The sequence below is a fragment of the Drosophila montana genome, unplaced genomic scaffold (genome assembly GCF_035044405.1).
Source record: "Drosophila montana isolate Dmon_TW-CO22-7 unplaced genomic scaffold, ASM3504440v1 contig_1505_1, whole genome shotgun sequence".
Classification (NCBI taxonomy): Eukaryota; Metazoa; Arthropoda; class Insecta; order Diptera; family Drosophilidae; genus Drosophila; species Drosophila montana.
In genome coordinates this window covers 230,258-249,157 of record NW_026996452.1, presented here as the reverse complement: position 1 = coordinate 249,157, position 18,900 = coordinate 230,258, and the positions used below count along the sequence as shown (strand labels likewise).

The following is an 18,900-nucleotide window of genomic DNA, read 5'->3' as shown; positions in this document are numbered from 1 at the left end:
AGTTGTAGAGGAGGAGGAGGCGGAGGAGGGACCTGAATAGCGCCCCAAGCCAGAAATGCGTCAAGTGAAAGTCTAGCTGAACGTTTCGTTATAATTGCTATATACACATAGATAAAATATAGTATGGTTTGGTATTTTCTTTATATGTATATCTGCCGCGCTCTGCGAGCTGTGGGCTATGTTATGGAATGTTAGATAGTTTAATGGCCTGAGACCCGTGTGGGATAATGCCTAGATATATCTATATAAGCTTATATATACATAAAATATTTACAAATGGAGTTTCTGTGAGTTGGACTTGGATATGATCTGGGTGGATTATGGCTTACCTCCGACACTGGAACCGTTCTGCTGTGAGTAGAGATTCTGTTGGGCCGTCTGCGGCTGCGGTTGATACAGTTGTGGGCCCTGGGGCGGCGGCGGACCGGCACGTGCTGCGCCCGGTGGCACCGCCAACACGGGGGCGGGGCTAACCAGACGCATGGGCGTGCCGGTGCGTGGTCCCATCACAAGCGAGCCGCTCTGATCGAAGAAGGCCGGTATGACCTTGAGGAGTTCATCGATTTCGATATCGATTTTTATACAGTTTTTTTTTACAGGGTTAGCATTTGATTTTTGGTTTTTGTATTTTGAGGTTATGAAGCATTTTTTGTTGATGTAGAAAAAGAAAAGAAGAGAAAAATACAACGTTTTAGGTCAAGTTGTAGGTTAACTATACAAATATATATATCTATATATATATATGTAATGTAAGTGTGTTTATATATATATTGAACGTAATATGCGTTAAATGTGTACAAACAATTTACACAGAATTTTACAATTTGCCCCCCTCCCACATATATGTACAATTGATGCTACTCTGTCTTCGTTAAAGCCCCTGCCCGGAACGTGTGGCTCACCTGATACGGCTGATTCTCGGCGCCCTGCTGCGAGGGCGTCAGGGGGCGGCGGGGCTGTGTGCCCTGCTGTGGTATCAGATTCGGATACATGCCCCACGGCGCGGCAACGCCATAATATGGGGCCATTTGAGCGGCAGAAATCATGCTCAGATACGGCGTCGCCTCCTGTCCGGGATTGATGACATACGGGGCCGCCTGCTGTGCTGCATATGCCGCATTCTGTTGCGCCTGTTGTGCGGCCAAAAACTGTTGCGACGCAGCCGCCATTTGCATCTGTTGCTGCTGCTGCTGCTGCTGCGAGGCCTGCATTGAGCCATTGGGTGGTGCTCCGCCGGCTGCGGCCGCTGCACTTGCTGCCGATGTGGCCGCAGCGGCCGCAGCCGCTAGACCCGGATTCTGTGAGCGAAAAAGTTGCTGCAAGCGCGAGAGAGGGAGAGAGTGAGAGAGAATTATATAATTAGTTAATCGTTCAGGACTTTTGTAAGAGATGTCCAAGTAATCGGGCTAATGCTGTAAGTACTGTTCATTATTTGGGAAAAGTTCGCAATTTGGTTACGAAATGTAAAGGAAGACATCTCCGATTCCAAATGTATATAATAAAACTAGATATTTTATCAGTGTTAATAATTAGCTTGTTTAATTTCGGCATCTGATATTAGTTTTAAATTAGATTATCGTTGATCTGTTTATTAGCCTAGTTTCAGCGTCTGATTTACATATTCGAATTATTGTTTTTTACATTTTATTTATTTACATCCTGTCTTAAGACATTAAGTTAATTTAGTTAAAATGAATTATTTAGCTAGGTGTATACTTATTTATATACTTGTATACTTATTATTATATACTCCATTTACAAAAAATAAATTTCCTTGGTCATTAAAACAACTTCCAGCCCATTTTCAATTAAAGTATGAAAAATGTCTTGCATTTTCCCGACTTTTCATGTCCACTTTAAGACTCGAGTTGTATCTTCTTTCAGTTGTCCTTGTGCTACGAGTCATGTTATCGTTTGCAAATGCTGTTGTCACCCACACACAAGGTACCCTAATGCCAATTGGGTCTGGTCTGGTTTATTTTCCAAGAAAATCTGTGTCGCATAATAGGACGCAACAGTCGTGTCATATTGCATTTTCTCGTAACTGGTCCTTTAATAACTAAGCCGTTGCGAGGCAGCCGCTGTTCGTGTTGTTCTAGCAGTGGAAACATGATCAAGTGTTCTCAATTGGAAAATTAAATCAAATCCAATCAAATCAGCATGTGATATCCACTCTCAGCGCACTGGGGAAGCAGGGAAACCAGAATACCTTTATATGCCGAGTATGCAGGAAAAGTTGGGGAGAGGAAAAAAAAACAACATGGCAACGCATGAGTGACTGCTTTTCTTTTTTTTTTCACTTTTTTTATCCTGCAATGTCTGCTGCAGTGTTGTCATATCATTGCCAACAACAACAAGACCTACTCAAAGCTCGAGAAGAGGCATAGAAAAAGCTGTGCGTAAAAGGTGGAAAAAAGTGTGGCACTTGTGTGTGTATGTGTGTGCGTGTGTGTGATTTACAGCGTGGTTTACAGTGGCTTTAAGTGGCGCAATTTAAAAGTTGGGGCAGCTGCACAGCAGTTGCAACTAATGAAAAGCCACTTGACAAGCTGGCATGACCAATTGCAGACGGCACTTCAAATCGAAAAACCATCGAAACGCTTTGTGCAAAAAACAGTGTTGGTAAATAGTTCCAAAGCGCAGACTGTAGTCAAAAAAAAAAGAAGCAGTTAATCTTTAGCAGGCCAAGAGCTTCTTTAACTAAGGCATTCAAAGGACTCTGTACAAGAGATGTGTAAAACTAATTTAGTTTAAAAATTCATAAGCTCAATTTTAACGTTTGGCCGTTTGGCATTGCGAATACCTTTTGATGTGTTCGGCCATAACCTCACAAAGTGCCGTTTTTTTTATTTCAGCATCTTCCATTGGGGAGTTCTCTGTCAATTGCTTACATGCGAGCATTGCGAGTATTGAAGTAAAACAAAGCGCAAAGTACACAGAGTATAGCATCAATTTGTTTGTGACAGTGGGGAGCAGCTGCTTTGGGGAACAGCGAAATGAGCAGCCAGAAGCGGGAGGAATGAGGAATCAATGTGAATTATTGATGAATGGCGCAGCGGCAGTCGCAGAATAAAAACGGAAACGAAACTGAAATAATAATACACAGGCACACACTCGCAACACTCACACTCACACACACACACACACACACACACACACACACACACACACACACACACTGACGCACACTTGAGCACGCAGCGATATAAAGGCAAACATCATGCTGCATACGTTGAGGCGCGTGATGCGAAACTCTCTTTCCTGGCATAAAATAATAATCATCCAGCAAATAAACGCTGAAATCTGAACCTTGCCCCGCCACCTACCCTCCCCCTCCCGCACACGCCACCACTTTGACGCCGTTATTAAAAGCGAAATTGCAAATACACAACAAAAGCAGAAGGAAAAAAAAGCAAAGAAGAAGATATTCACAAGCGAAAGTAAAGAATAAATATTAAAAAATTTCAGGGGAATTGCTTTTGATTCTAGGGTTGCCAAGTTACGCAAGTTGGCAGCACTCTGGCAACGCCAGCTCTCGCTCTTGCAGAGTGTGACCAGTTACACAATTGCTGATTATATGCAGCACTGTCTACAGTCCTTACCTCCTAACCCTCTGCAGCTAATGCTACAAACATATGACACCACGTTCTTCATCTCTCTCTCTCCCCCCCCCCCCCCCCCTCTCTCTCTCTCTCACTCTCTCTGTCTTTCTTGCTCTTGTGATTTATGCAAATGGTCGTCCAGTGCGTAATTTACAATGGCCAAACACAGCACAAAACGCATCACCTTAATCGGGGCGTATTATGTGGCCTATATATTATAAAGCCATACATTAGCGGCCATATAATTAGGAATACTTCTGTTTTTATAAAGCCCAGCATTTAGTAAAAAATAATTTTTTATATTATTTAAAGTTAATATATAAATATATATAAATAATTAGAATACTTTTTATTTAAGACAGTTCCTGATTACATGGCCAGCACTGTAGCTTAAAGCAGCGATACTTCATCATTCAGCAGCTGATTTATATTTATGTATATAGCTGAAGCGTGTCCCTCTTTGGTTAGTTCGTTTTTGCGCACTGAAAGTGCTGTCAACTCTGGCCAGAGAAGTATCAACAAGTTTCTCGCTACTCGTTTGCGTGGCTTCCTTTGCATGCCCTTGTAATTTGTGAGCGAGCCCCTGCTACCCCCTGGGCTGGACATTTTTTTCTTTCTATATTTTTATTTCATTTCATTTGCGCATTACATTACATTTGCCCAGGTCCCGACTTAATAAGCTCCCAGGTGTACAATTTTGAGCGAGTCGCTCGACTCGTAATGGAAATTATAGCTGATGTCATACACAGGGGAGCCCCACCCGCCTCCACGCCTCCACGCGTCCACGCCTCGAGTGAAAGTGAGTCAACTACCGGGGCAGCCAGCCACGCCCACTGCAACCCTTAGCATTTGCTACCCGCGTTTACTTGTTGCAAGTGGGTCGTCGCATAACAACAACAAAAAACTTTGGAGTCTCTTAATGTTGTTTTTCCACTATTTGCCTGAGTGGATTAGTTGTTGTTGTTGCTGCCCGAGGCGCAGCAGGTGGAGTTGGCCCAACTGCTAGTTGATTTATAATTATGGGACAGGGAGAGCACGACTACCATGAAATCAACTCCAACTCGAATACAACTACAAATGTCATGCCATTTCCATTTCCATTTCCCTTTCAAGTTTCAAGTGTGCTACAAAAAAGTTCTTTTCGCCGCATTTTATTGCATTCCTTTTGGCTAATTGACACAGTTTTTATGCGTACTTAAGTTTGAATCTCAGTTCGTGATTATATTTTAATTTCGCTTATTGAATCTTTGTTGCTTTACTGATTGAATTGGAGTACAGCAAAGTTTCCAATTAACATCAATCAATTACCCTGTAAACACATACTATTGACCGTGCTTGAACCAGGCATCTCATTTCGTAATCGCAAAATTAAAATGTGTTTACTTTAAATTTATAAATAAAAACGGTTTTAGTTAAAAGGGGAAAAGAAACAGGTTCACAACGGAAGATCGAGATGTTTAGAAGCGCCTTTCGCCTTATTCTTGCTAGTTTAGCTTTCTTCATAATTTCTTTGGAAGACTCTTTGAAAGGGAAAACCAACAGTGACATATATAAAACTAATTGAAATTTGAGTTAATAAAGGCCTTAATATAATTTCAACCAATTTAGAGACACACACACAATCATACACACACATAACCTCACTTAGGGCAAGCGAAATGTTTTCAGGGATTAACAACGCACGAAATTTTTTATTTAACAATAAAAAATATGCTCGACAAATTGCGTGATTTTTCGGTTGTTGGCTGCAGGTGTGCCATATGTCATTGTACATGGGGGCGTGGCATGGGCAATTTAATTGAATTTCTGGCGCAAAGTAATTCAATCAGCTGCGTCAAGCGTTGCCTGAAATTCTCCCTCTCTGCGCCCCTCTCCCTTACTGTGTGGGCAGTTGGGGCATTTGAAAAGCTATTCTAGCGAAATAAAATACACATGTACTCAAAGGGGGAGACAGGAGAGGGCAGGAGAGCAGGGGAACGCGGAGAGTGGGGGATCGTGCCAACTAATTGACTTTCTAATAGTTTCACAAATAGTTTGCTGCGAGAATTTGTTAAGAATCATGTCGAGACAATCGAAAGTTTTTTTGGACAGCGCGCACACAAATCTTAGCACAGAAAAGTTTTTCCCAACTTGCACAAATTTTTTTGTCGGCAACTTTTGGCCTAACTTCCCCCCGCCTTCCCGCTCAGCACACTTGCAACTTGTCTGTTACGGCAAATAGTTTTAATGGGCGGCGGTTTTTAACGGAGCTTTGCCTGGAATCTGCGTGAAGACACATTCCAATTAGCGGGAGAGAACGAGAGCGAGGGGGAGTTACGTGAAGAGCCTTCTCTCCTCTCTCTCTCTCTCTCGCCCTCATGACTGGGCCAACTCCGTCTGGGCAATTTGCAAGCCAATTAAATTTGACTGCTTTTTGGCGCGCAATGTTTTTGTGTAAGAAAATACAAGCTGCATAAATAAACACTTTTAAACTGTGCCACGCCTACCGTACAACGCCCACCGCCCAACACCCAACACCAAAACCCAACTGAAAATCGCGCGCTACTTTGTAATTTCGTGATTGCGCATTTTTGGCTTCATTTTGAGCACTTTTATGTGCCGACCGCCCCCTCCCTCCATCAGGAGGGGCACGTTTCTTTCTTCCCTTTTGTGAGCAGCTCGCATGCAGGGGGTGGTAAGGGGCCGGCGGTGGCCAAGGGGGAACAGCCGCTTTTTCGGGTAATTTGCAGCGTCCTTTGAACCTGCGCTTATCGGACTCTCAGCTCAGACCCACAGCGTTGGCCATATTTTACTTAAATGTCCTGTTCATGTAAATGTTGTGGTTCCATTCTCTTTCGCAATCTCTCTCTCTGTCTCTCACTCTGACTCGTCTGTCTTGCCTTGCTTTGTTTACCTGCCTTCCTACTTCAATTTCTATAGTCCATATATCAAATGGGTATTTACATTTTCACACACACACGCACACACCGACACACACTCAGAATAAGAGCGCGAAATTAAGGTCATATTCACTCAACGCTCTCAATTCTCTCCATCTCTTTCTCTGTCTCAACACTCATTAAATAAGTCAACAAACGCAGCGGGCAAACAATAAACAAAATGTGAGAAAATGAGAAAAAACAACTGCGTAATTTCATTAAGAAAATAAAATTAAATATGAGAAGCACGCGAGACGGGGAAATTGGCTCTCGGTACTCCAGTTCGGAAGTGGAGCCCACTCAGTTGGAACTGCTGAAACGCTTCGAATGGATCATTAAACTTTGAAAAGTCACTTACTCAAGGCTGCGCTGAACGTCTGTGAGCTAGCTCATGGTTTCAGCTGTTGGCTGTGAACTAGTTCTTTGAAAGAATTCGAAGTCGCTATAGAAAAGTTTCAAGTATAAAGTTGCTCAGCTTTTAACTAGTTCTTTAGTCTTTCATTTGCTTTTCCTGATTCCTAGATTTCTTGTAATTTAAAATATTTTTATAGTTTTGGGTTCCAGTTCCAGTGTATAGTTTAAAGCTTGTGAACTAGTTCCCTAGAGTTGGTAAAGATTCGTTTTGACTCTTAAGTCTTGCTCTTTTAAACTAGTTCCCAGGAGTTAGTTTTGACTCTTAAGACTAGCTCTCTTGAACGAGTTTGTAAGTTCTTCCACTGCCTTTTGCCGATCGAAAACATGAGTTGACATCGTAAATGATTTAAAGCCTGTGAACTAGTTCCCTGTAGTTTTTATAGCTTCGTTTTGGCACTTTAGCCTTTTGACTAGCTTACGATTTCATTCACTAATTTTTACTGATTAAATACGTTTGCGTTTCAGGCCCTAATTGCAGTAAATAGTTTAAAGGCTGTGAACTAGTTCTCTCGCTAGCTGTAACTGATTAGTTACAGTTAGACTCTAAAGTCTACCTCTTTTGAGCTGGTTCACCGGTTATATAGTCCATGCTGCTGCTTTCAGGAGCTCACTTTACAATTTGTGCGTCGCTTTTGTCTTTTTGGCTAGGTTTTAGCTTTTATTCTCTTCAATTTCTCCGAGTATCATTTGTCCAGCTGCGCAACAGCAACTCATTCAATCGGCAAACTGTGGACGGGGCTCTCAGTCGGTGCCGCTGCTCCAGTTAGCCATCCTTTGGAGCACTTAGCCAAGTTTGGAGTGGCCACTCGCCGGTGACTCGGCAACTACTTCAACTGTGCTTTAATTAAATATCAATTACGCAGTGAGCTAAACTCTCCGCTGCCAGCTGAAAAGCAATCAATTAAGTATGCTTAGTTGTGTCCAATCAGCAAGACCACCCGTCCCTCCCCTCCACACCCCTTGGCGGAGGACCACTGTCTATCAATTGGAATAAAAAGGCGAGAGTGCAGTGCAAATATTTATAGTCGACGCCAAGGCGCAGGCAAATTTAATGTGCTAGAGCCGAAGCACCCAACTCAACCAAACACCCTCACCCACAACCCCCCCTTCAGGCCATCCGTTAATGAACGACACATGGCGTCGGCAAACAGTGGACAGTGGCGGGGGTGGGCGGGGTGTTGCACAAACGACTTGTAAACAAAATTAATGCCACAAAACAACAAACATTAGCGCACTTTTCGTGCCGCATTGCGTGGCTCATTAGGCGTGGCGCCAAAGGACAACAAAATTTCGGAGTAGTGAACTGAGAACCACGGAACCAATGAACCAGTGAACCACTGAACCAGCGAACCACCATACACCACGTTTGGCGCGCGGCAAATGCTGCTGTGTTGGGCGAGCATTAAACCGAATTACTTAATGACCGCACGCGTGTGCTTTTGATGCCTACTTTTAGGCGCTGCCACGCCCACATGCACACACACATATATATATATACACGCATAGGGGTCAGCTTTCTTTAATTTGAGTTCGAGTTTGGGATTTACTTTGCCTGCTTTATGGCTCTCTGTGCTTGATTGCTGTTTGTATATTGCTTTTTAATTCGACTCAAATGTGACTCACGCTGCAGAGAGGTAGAGAAAGAGAGAGTGAGAGATAGGGAAAGAGAGAGACAGATAAAGAGAGAGTGAGCTGCAGTTGTGGCTTGCATTTAACTCGCGTAGTTTGCAGTTTCTATTTACGCCTCAACTTTGCCACATATTTCATAGCTCAGGCGCCAGTTGGTTCTCACTCGAACTTTTTTACAACTCGCTGACAAAGTCATGTTTTTTACAGTCTTTCGCATTTTACTGCACATAACTCGTAAACTTAATGCAGACCAAATGATGGCAGCGCCAATGGTAAACACGCATTTCTCACATAATTTTTTTTATTTTTATTTTGCAGTTAACTTTCAGGTGCAAAATAAGGTAGTGGGTCAAAAGGAAAATATTTTCAATGAAAATAGATTTGGACTAGTTTTAAAGCCAAAAACAAAGAGAAGACACTGGTTGCAAGCTCAAATTCAAGAAGTTGCTGGTTGGACCTCACAAAAAGATTAACAACAATATGAAAACTTAAGATTTGGTGAACTTAACAATTTAAAGGGAAACATCTTAAGTTTCTTTTATTAAAAATGCTAATTTAACTAATTGCTATTTTAATATCTCAATTTGTAGAAAGTAATTAAATTTTTATAAATTACGGAACTAGTTCACTTTAAATATACATGCAATTTCTTGCCATACTTAATTAGCTAACCAAATGGTCAACCAGCAGCAGCTGCAATTAGACGGCTATTCGCCCATTTGGCGGGCAATTTAAAAGCCACTGGCACTAAACAAGGCAACTAGACGAGGTTACGGGTGGGTGGGGGGCGGGTGGTGGACTGTGGTACACATGAGCCGCACTGTCGCACTCATATTCGAGCAGGCCGTGTATAGTATACGTATGTGGGCTTCATTTTATTTTTTGTTTTGCTGCATGGCTTTGGCCAAGGAACCCCACTAAACGGCAGAAGACGACGCGTCGCACAGACAAACTGCTGGCAAATGGCAGGCGAGTTGCACAGTCACAGTTGCCACTTCTATATGCCACTTAATGTGTAGTAGAAGCACACACACATACACTTACACACACGCGCGATATGCAATCTAAATAGCCATGCATTAAAAATGTATGTGCGGCGAGCCAAGCAAAAACTGTTGCCTACTTTTGCGGGCGCACACACACATACAGTGGCAGGCCACGCGGGGCGGCCAAAACGTTGACAACTAAAGGAAACCTCTGTCCGCTGCGCCTTACACCTTACGCCTGCCGCCTGTTGTTGCCGTTGAGGAAATCAGGCTATCGATTTTTGGCAAGCTTTGCGCATTTGCTGCTGTTTGTTTAGCACTAAGCACACACATACACACACATACACACACGCACACACACACAGCGGGGGCACATTGAAAAAAGCACATAAAATGTTGTAGGCAGCTGCCATGTCCTTGGAACAAGGACCTTCTTAAAGCGCCGAGCGCACAGTTGGCCAAATTGAAAACTGTCAACGTGCCCGGCATCGAGGGCCCTATATGCAAATATACGCGCGCGCCTGTCACTCAACTGCCTGACAGCCTGTCTAAGGATATCTAAGGCATGGTCCGAGTATTTAATTTACGTAGAGTAACTAATTTGCGAGCAATTAGTGTGCGCACACAAACAAATGGAGAGTGGGATGGGAGTGAGCGCGACAGCTGAATTGCAACTGAATTTGTAATGAATAATTTCAGGCAATTTGAAAACTTAATTAGGCCAACAATTGAAATTGATAACAGCCATAAAATTGTCAGATCAAATGAATAAATTGTTAATTAACCAAGTTACAATGCGGGTTGGGCTAATAACAATTAACAAATGCCAGCACAGAGGGGGGTGAGGGTGTGCTCAGGTAATTGTGGGGCAATCAAATGCCAAGCTTAGGTACTTGCAGCAGGTGGGATACATTGGGCAGACGGCACTGTTTTGCAGAGAAATAATCCAATTGGAAGCAATTCGATTAATGTTTATAGCTATTTGCTAGCTATTTAAACCTAAACATTAAATATATAAATACTTGGATATTGTTCATAATTGTTAATTCAAGCGCAGGCGAAGGCAGGTGAGCTGCAACATGGACCATTTAGCTGCATGCTGAGATTGGCCTTTGGCCAGAAAAACTTAACTCCGATATCTATTTTAAGTTTTCTGATCGATTTTCTATAAGCTGCAAGCATCATCAATTAAATTTCCGGCTATATATAAAAATATCCTCAAGTATTTCCACAGAGTGGTGCTTCACTGTTTGCCCGCCAATTACCCGGGCTGCGGGCTGCGCCCCGCCCCCTGCGCACGCAGAGCAATCAAATCAAACAAATTGTTGACTAAATTCCAAGAGAAATAAATAAATAAAAAGCAGCCCAGAACATTAAATCAAGCACACGCACATTTGGCTACTGCCCCCTAACTACCAGCCCCCCCCCCCTCTTTTACCAACAACAGCTGAAATTACCATAGCTAAATGCAAAGCAGTCGCTGTGTGTGTGTGGAGTGGGCGTGGCAGCACCGACACCAACTAAATAGTCACACAAGCACTCGTAAAAAAATAAGTATAAAAATAGATTCGTGCATATACGTGAGAGTCAATATATGAAAAAAGTTGCCTAGTTGCTAAATAAATAAATTGTTAAAATATGCAACAACAATAAATAAAACAAAAACAACAACAATTGCTGCCTGCAAGTGAGTGTGTTGAAATTTGGCCATAAATCACATTTTTAGCGGGCCAAGCAAAAGTTTCGCGTGACAAAAATCAACTAATGTGGTTAATAAAATGCCTCCCACCCCTATAAGACTACCCCCACAGCAGGCTAGCTGAAAAAAGAAGCCAAAAGTAGCTAAAAAAAAAAGAAACACCCTGCAAAGTGCGAACGTTCAGCTGCTGCTGCAGGGCGGGCGGGTAGGTGAGGGGCGAGTTGCGCGCTGAGGCGTGTTGCAAGTTTATGAAAAGTTAAACAGAACTTAAGCAACAAACGAGGCAGCCAAATGCTAAGAGGGCTGGCGGGGGGTGTCAGAGATAGAGAGAGAGAGAGGTGGGGGGACTGTTTGTTGGTGTTGATGTAAATCACTTTCAGCGCTTGGCGCACAACTTTTTGCCCGCTGCGGGTTGCCTCAAAATTTATGCAAATGTGTTCGTTGTTGGTTGTTCTCATTGTTGGCGGCTACCTGCCCCTATGTGGCTTTTGTTAGAGCGCCACCTGGCGCTGGCAATTGTCGTTGACATTTTCACCTGCTTTTTGGCACTATTTAGCTCACTTTTCACTTCTTTCGGGCAACTTTTTGAGCTGGTTAAATTGTTTTTAATAGCATATTTTCTCAACACTTTCTTAGGCAGTCAACCCAAACCCAAATAGCCACCCCCAACCCACCAGGGGTGACGGGTGGTAGCTGTTGGGGCCACTCCGTTGTGTGATTGGCAGTTTCTGTGTTTAGTTTTGTGCACATTCTATGTTGATTTATGTAGCCTCGCGTTTGATAAGTTTCTGACATTTATGACCCAAGGGGGTGGGGAAAGGGTGTCAGGGGTGTCACGGGTGTAGTTAGCGCCGTATTGAACTTGTTTGCCGAGTTTCCCAGAGATAACGTGACAGTTAATCGATGAATATTGAAATGCTTTCTATTTGGTTTTATGATTGCCAACTGACAGCAAAGAGGTAGGCCGGGGAGGGGGCGTGAGCATGGTGTTTTATTTGAGGTTTGTTGTGATTGTGTCGAAAAGGTCGCGCGAGTACAGTCACGGCGATGATTGTGGTGTGCACGCAATGAAAACTTAATTCACTTGGGGAAGTTTCATTCCAAAACAAACAATTCGAGAAGGTCAAGTTAAAGGCGGGAGTGCGAGAGGGTAAAAGCTAAGAACTATGTTAACTGTGGCAAATGCCAAGGGAATTATTTAGAGTCGGAGAGTCTTAAATAGTATTTTTCGAAAGAAAATTCAACTCAATTCAAAGCTAGTTGGCACTATGGCATGTAAGGGTATGACAACTTAACTTGGCTTTAAGAAACAGAATTATTTTCTTTAAGTTTTTAGTATTTTTGGAATACCCTAGTATTCTTCTAAGGAAATCTCTGCCTAGTTGATTCTATGGCATGTAAGGGTATGAAAAGATAACTTGTCTGTAAGAATCAGAGATAACTTCTTACATTTTTAAATATTTCTCTAGTATTTTCTGTTAGCCCCTTATATTTGTTGTATTTTCTGTATTCCCCTAGGAATTAGCTTTGATTTAAAAGACTTATTTCATATCTATCGCATATTTCTAGTCTATATTTAATATAATTGCGAGACATTCTTTTATCTTTTCGAGAAGTTCATGACTCTAAACTGAAAAATCCCATGTGTAGGCTATTTAATGAAACTCTCCAGACTATATTTGGTACAATTTAACAGTATTTCTGCGAAATCCATTCAAACCACAGCAATTATGGAGACGGGAGTGAGAGAGGTGGGGGTTCCACTAAAAAATCTCTTTCCAGAGCACACATATGATATACCATTCTTGTCGGTGCAATGTAATCTGGCGGATAGCGTAAAATGTAGCTGGAAATTATGGCGAGTGAATGTCATAAACTTTGATTTCCTGCCGCGTCGGAATAGAACGACACGAAAAATGGCGGCCACAGCAGTTACAGTTATAACGGTTAAAACCCGGTTATAGCCGCAATTTTTATGTCTGGCTAACACGCACGATTCTCATGAACAGGACGCGGGGGCGGAGGCAGAGGCGAAGGCGGGGCCAGTGCTCGTTGAAATGGCCGTCTAAATCGACTGCGACTACTATTTAATTTATAAAATGCCCACACACAAAACACATTTCACGTACACACAAAAGTGAAAAACAAAAAAAATATAAATGGAAAAAGGAAATCTTTTTTTTATGGCTCGCTTCGGTTAGAGCTTGAAAAATGTTGCAAAATGCGGCGAATAAAATGTTGGCTGCAACTACTAAAACAAAAAATGGGCGGCATAAAAAATATCTATTAAATGCCTGACGCTTGCATATGATGGAATTTTCATGTTTCTGAAATAGTCTGATGTACAACAAGAGAATGCAAGCCAACCTCCCGAATCTCTCTCCTCGTCGCTTCGTATGCGTCATATGTTAGTGAATTTTTTTTCCAATAGAATTTTCATGGATTTCCGTGCGGTTTTACAGCCGAGAGAAGCTGCAAAGCTTGTTACATTTTTAATTTATCAACAATATGCAAAACGTTGCGGAAATTCTGGCTGACCGTTATGCAAACGAATCCCTTTAACAGTACTTACAGCATGAACAGTTACGGGTTTATTATTTTTCATATCGGGCCATGAACTTACCTAGAAAGAGAAAGAGCAGAAAAATGGTGGATTAATACTAGGCGAGAGCAACAGAGTGCACAAAATGTATGAAAAAGTGCTTAAGTTTAGTTTAGTTACAGACGGACATACTGTCCTACATGCTCACTAAAAAGTAAAGTAGGATATAAATCCTACAATTCACAGCTTTATGTCTTCTCTCCAAGGTCACTTTTAGATATAGGCGATATTTTTATTTCTAATACATTGCCCTCACAAGTTCTCCACGTTCAGTTTACAGATAAGCCTGCAACTTTTAAAGCGCACTGCAGGCGTCCTCCATAGTCACATTAATTAAGTGAAATACCCAAATGAATAATGCGTTGTTCTTATACATTTGTTACAATTGCAAAACTAAGAAAAAACCTCTCTTCTACTGAGCTCCCGCAGGATAATATCTGGCTTAGAACATACAAATTACCTCACGCAGTCGAACCTTAACCCCAACCTCACAGCGTGTTCAACAATTGAAATATTTGTCTAGAATATTTCTCGAAATAACTCAAGTAAATGCAACAAATTGCAACAGAATCCAAACAAACTGTGGCACAAAGTCAACAAATTTGTTGGCTGGCAAGAAGTGTGGCAGCAGCTGTCAAATGTGTGTGCAGCAAAAGTTGCAGTTGACAGCACACAAGAAGTAGTAGAAGAAGAAGAACGAACAGATATCATTGTGATGTACAAGACTGTTGTATGCGTAGTACAAAAATCATAAAGTTAATAAAAATTCGACACCTTTCAGAATGTTTATATGTATATTGCCACACACACACACACACAGACACCCATACACACCCGCACACTAATCAACACGCACAATTTTCAATTGTTTTGCCAAGCATGAAATTGCGCATACGCCGCGTGTGCCGCAACGCTTAGCAATTAATTAACGGCGCTTGTTAGCCGAGTTTAGTTCATAATTTGCCATGTTTACTTTTGTTTAATATTTAATAATTATATATTTTTTGCTATAATTATTATTGTTGTAGTTGTTGTTGCTGCTGCCGTACCCAACGAACCATTCGATGTGAAAGTAGGAAATTTATTTGTGTTCAACTTTTGTAATATGTATAATTATTGCGATGATTATTCGCATATAATTTGATTTGTTGCAAATGCTGTAAGCCACGCCCTGCTGTGGCAGCTGCCGCCTCTCACACAGGCAATAATCATGTGCAGTCCATGTGCTGCTTAGAGGGCCCAAATGCAATCAACACTAATACATGCAGAGACCACACACATAGACAGACAAAGCCCCAGGCTTATATATGTGGCATCAGCCGCAGCGTAATCAAAACTTATGTCTCTGGTCAGCTTGGTTCAGCTTTGGTCAGCTCGTTCAATTTTAATGGCCAACAAAATACATTTTGGCAGCAGCCGCAGGACATCGCACTCTCGCTCTCTCGCTCTCCCTCTCTCTCCCTCTTGCTCTCTCTCTATCTGCTGTGTTGATAATAGTGTTAATTATGCGCCTGTCAATATGCCAAACTCTGCACAGCCTAAAATATGTTGCATGCAACTGCAGAGGCAGCCAGGCTATCTGGCTGGCTGGCTGTTTCCAAGGACCTGCTGTCTGGGCCAGCCTCAACAGCTGCGCACACTAATTGAAGTTCGTATCAAAACATTTCTGCAAATCAAAAGAGCTGCATGCGAGACCCCACTTCAACCTTTCGGTTGAGAAATTTTTGCAGCTGTTTTACTGCAGGCCACAAATTGCAACTGAACAGCAGCAAAAGGCAATAAACAATGAACCTTATTTGAGACTCGATGCGTATCAGTTTTTAATCAAAGTTCAAAGTTAAGCAATTAATCTGGAGAAGGCGCTGCCGGGGCAGGCTGGCAAGTGGGCGGGGCTAGAGTTGGCCGGGCTGGGCAATTGCCAAGCTAAGCGCATTATAATTTGCATCACATTGTAACGACATAAGCCTTCAAGGGTTTTTGCTTGTCTGAACCAACTAAACGCAAATCGAAATCGAAATGAAATGAAGAATAAATTAGTTGCCCTAGGACAATTTTTGAAAGGGCTCAAATGAGTGCAATCAAAAATAAATAAAGAGTGAAGAGAGAAGGGGAGAGAGAGAGATAGTTGATGGAGGTGCGAGCAGGCAAAGAAAATTAAAGTTTAAACATAACTTATAGGTTTTATTTAATGCAATTGAATCTTAATAGAAAGCTAATTAGTAATGAATTTGGCTTGGCATAATGCGCATAGACTTTCTTTATTTAATGCCAATAACTTTAGGTATTAAAGAACATTTAGTTACACGCTTTGGTAAGTCGACACAATATTTATATGCAAGAGCAGAAAAAAAGATACAGATAGATAGATAAACCTGCGGAGATTTCGCTATAGAAACTTTGCTCAAAGAACTTAATATGTGACCTAGAAATAGACAGAGAGAGGAAAGACACAAGAAGACAAGGGCAAAACCGTTCTTCTAGAGTTCTACCATAATTTCGCTTTGAGAACTTTGTTCGATGCTTATTAGAAGACCTGTATTTAGAGGTTACTTTAGAGAGAAAGGAAGTTCTCCACTTGTCTTTTCTTTTAATTTAAAAGAGCGATGGAGAGTGAGATGTAACAAGTTTAGCTTTGCTCCTATTCTTAAAACAAGCCCAACAAGAGTTTTTATATCAAAATTAGCATGGTACTTATAAGTTAGTTTAAGGAAAGGCAGCTTTCTCTATAGGACTATACTCTATTGGGTGTTATTTTCATTTTCTGTGGGTTTTTAATATCATATTCTAGAACGTATAGCCCGTAGAGGCGCATGCATATTTGAGTTGGGTGTAGAGTACATTAATGCCAGACACTGTTGTTGCTGTCGCTGCTGATGCACACAACAAAAACAGTCGCCATTTTGTATTGTTGTCGGTTATAAAATGCAATTTATGGCAAATATAAGTTTATAGACATATGCGTATGTAAGAGGGGTATGCGGGTGTGTGTGTGGACTATGTGTTTTTGGATTTGTGTAAAACAAATTTCAAAATTGTTCGAGCTTTGACATTTGGCAGCTGACACATGCGGCCCAATATAATATACTCAATGCATATACGGGCTTTGCGCAATTTCCCAGTATATGCCCAAAAAGTTCATTAACAGCAACAACAATAGGAGCGACAACAACAACAACAAGAATAAGAACGTAAACCAATTTGCTGCTTGCGCAATTTGTTGCTAGTTTGACTAATGCAATCAAATTCATTTATGCTAATTATATATTAAATGCGAATATCAATGAAAATTTCACCAAATGCGCTATTGTAAAATGTTATTTAATTGCAATTTCAATATAAAAACGAAATTTCGACGAGCGATTGTGGGCGTGGTTAGTCGGCTCTAATATTTTATTTTTAATTGTAATGCAAATGCAAATGCAGCGCAAAGTGGGGTCAATGGAGTTAATTTGTTGTTGTTGTTGTTGCTAATTGCACATGACAACAAATTGAGATTCGCGATACGATTTCCATATTGTTAATATCCCATATTTAAACAATAAATAATGCATACATAAAAAAACACATTTTATTATAAATAATAAAACTAACCCCTGGGTATTGTTTTCTAAAGACCAACTATTAATTTGCTTTATAATTAATTGAAGAAAAAAATTATCTTTAAAAATTGTTTAGCCTAGAACATTATTTTTGTGTGCCTAAATAAATTTAAACTGACTTCCTATTTCACAGAGACCAGAGAAACGAGATGGGGAGCACTTCGAGATACGTATTTGAGTAGAGAGATCCGACAGATCCAAAGAGGAATTTGGCTTTAGGAAAATTGAATCTAGAATCTTAGATCTCGACAAAAAATAATCTAAAAAAATTGCTTTGAATAATCCTCATTAACTTTTACTTAAGTTAAGAAAGTCCTTTTTAATTGTATATATATTTTGTTATTTCGCAATCAAGAATACTGTAACCCATTAACCCACATTCGTCTGGATACAACTCTGCGCGGAAAGAATCTCTTGCCTTTACGCAACACTGTCAGTTAGTGTTGAGTAAATAGCTAAGATCATTAACAGCTGACCTGCAGCTGATTTGATATGTAAGAACCATTGCACATTACTGAATCTGACAGTCTGTTACAATTATAAATTACTTTGTTTAAGCTTTTAAATCTGTTTTCCATTTAAGCTCTGCTTAATTTACTATCATAATGTAATCCCCCATCCCCTAACCACTGTACACTTCTCCCTTTCATTTGGCTAACTATATCACGCGTCATTTGCTTTAAATGCTTAAAAAAAAGAAAAAAATGAACCACTGAAAAAACAAATCCCATTGCATTTGACATCATTAACATTTCTGGCACGCACACACACACACATACTGACTCTCACACAGAGACACACATACTGACTCAAACACACACACACACTGACTCAAACACACACACACACACACACTGAAAGCAGCGCTTTGTTCTGGCTGCCGCCTAATTTACATGCAGCGGGCAATGGCAAAATATTTATGCACAATTAAATCAAGTAAAAGGCAAGGAATAAATTTGCAGCCGTGGCTGCCACACACACATACACACACAGTCAAACACACTGACACACGCACACACACATTAAGCAGCTGGCCATTTGGCTGTGCTATGGAAAAAAGAAATGCAAATGACATTTAAACCAAAATGCAAAACGACCCAAAAAAAAAGAGCTGCACATGTGATTGTGACTCTTCCTCTTGGCCCTTCTCAACCGTCATATATACACTCCACTCATTTTTCACAATGAGCCACGCAGTTGACCCACATTTGACATCTCTTTCACTCTCATTCCCTCACATGCTGTCTTCTTCTCAGCTACCATAAATTGGTGCTCGAGTTTTCTTCTCTTCTTCCTGATTTGCGGCGATTTCGCGTTGAGTCCCTGTGCTTAATGTGCATTAAAAGCATGTGTTCCATGTTATTGTTGTTCTTCTTGTTGTTGTTATCTTGTTGCTGTTGTTGTTGTTGCTGCTGCATTGCGCTAATTAAGTGGCATTATGTGTGCCCTGG

At 41.2% G+C, this 18,900-nt stretch overlaps 1 protein-coding gene across 8 annotated transcripts in view; it reads right to left on the bottom strand.

Annotated features, from left to right (window-relative positions):
• Positions 1-18,900, bottom strand: part of pum (pumilio) — a 228,671-nt gene that overhangs the window by 12,663 nt on the left and 197,108 nt on the right. For all 8 annotated transcript variants that reach the window (XM_064696664.1, XM_064696671.1, XM_064696679.1 and 5 more), the window contains 2 exons: positions 903-1,316; positions 330-546 (listed from right to left, as the gene is read on the bottom strand). In XM_064696664.1, coding sequence (XP_064552734.1) covers positions 330-546; positions 903-1,316 — 631 coding nt within the window. The remainder of the gene's footprint in view (positions 1-329; positions 547-902; positions 1,317-18,900) is intronic.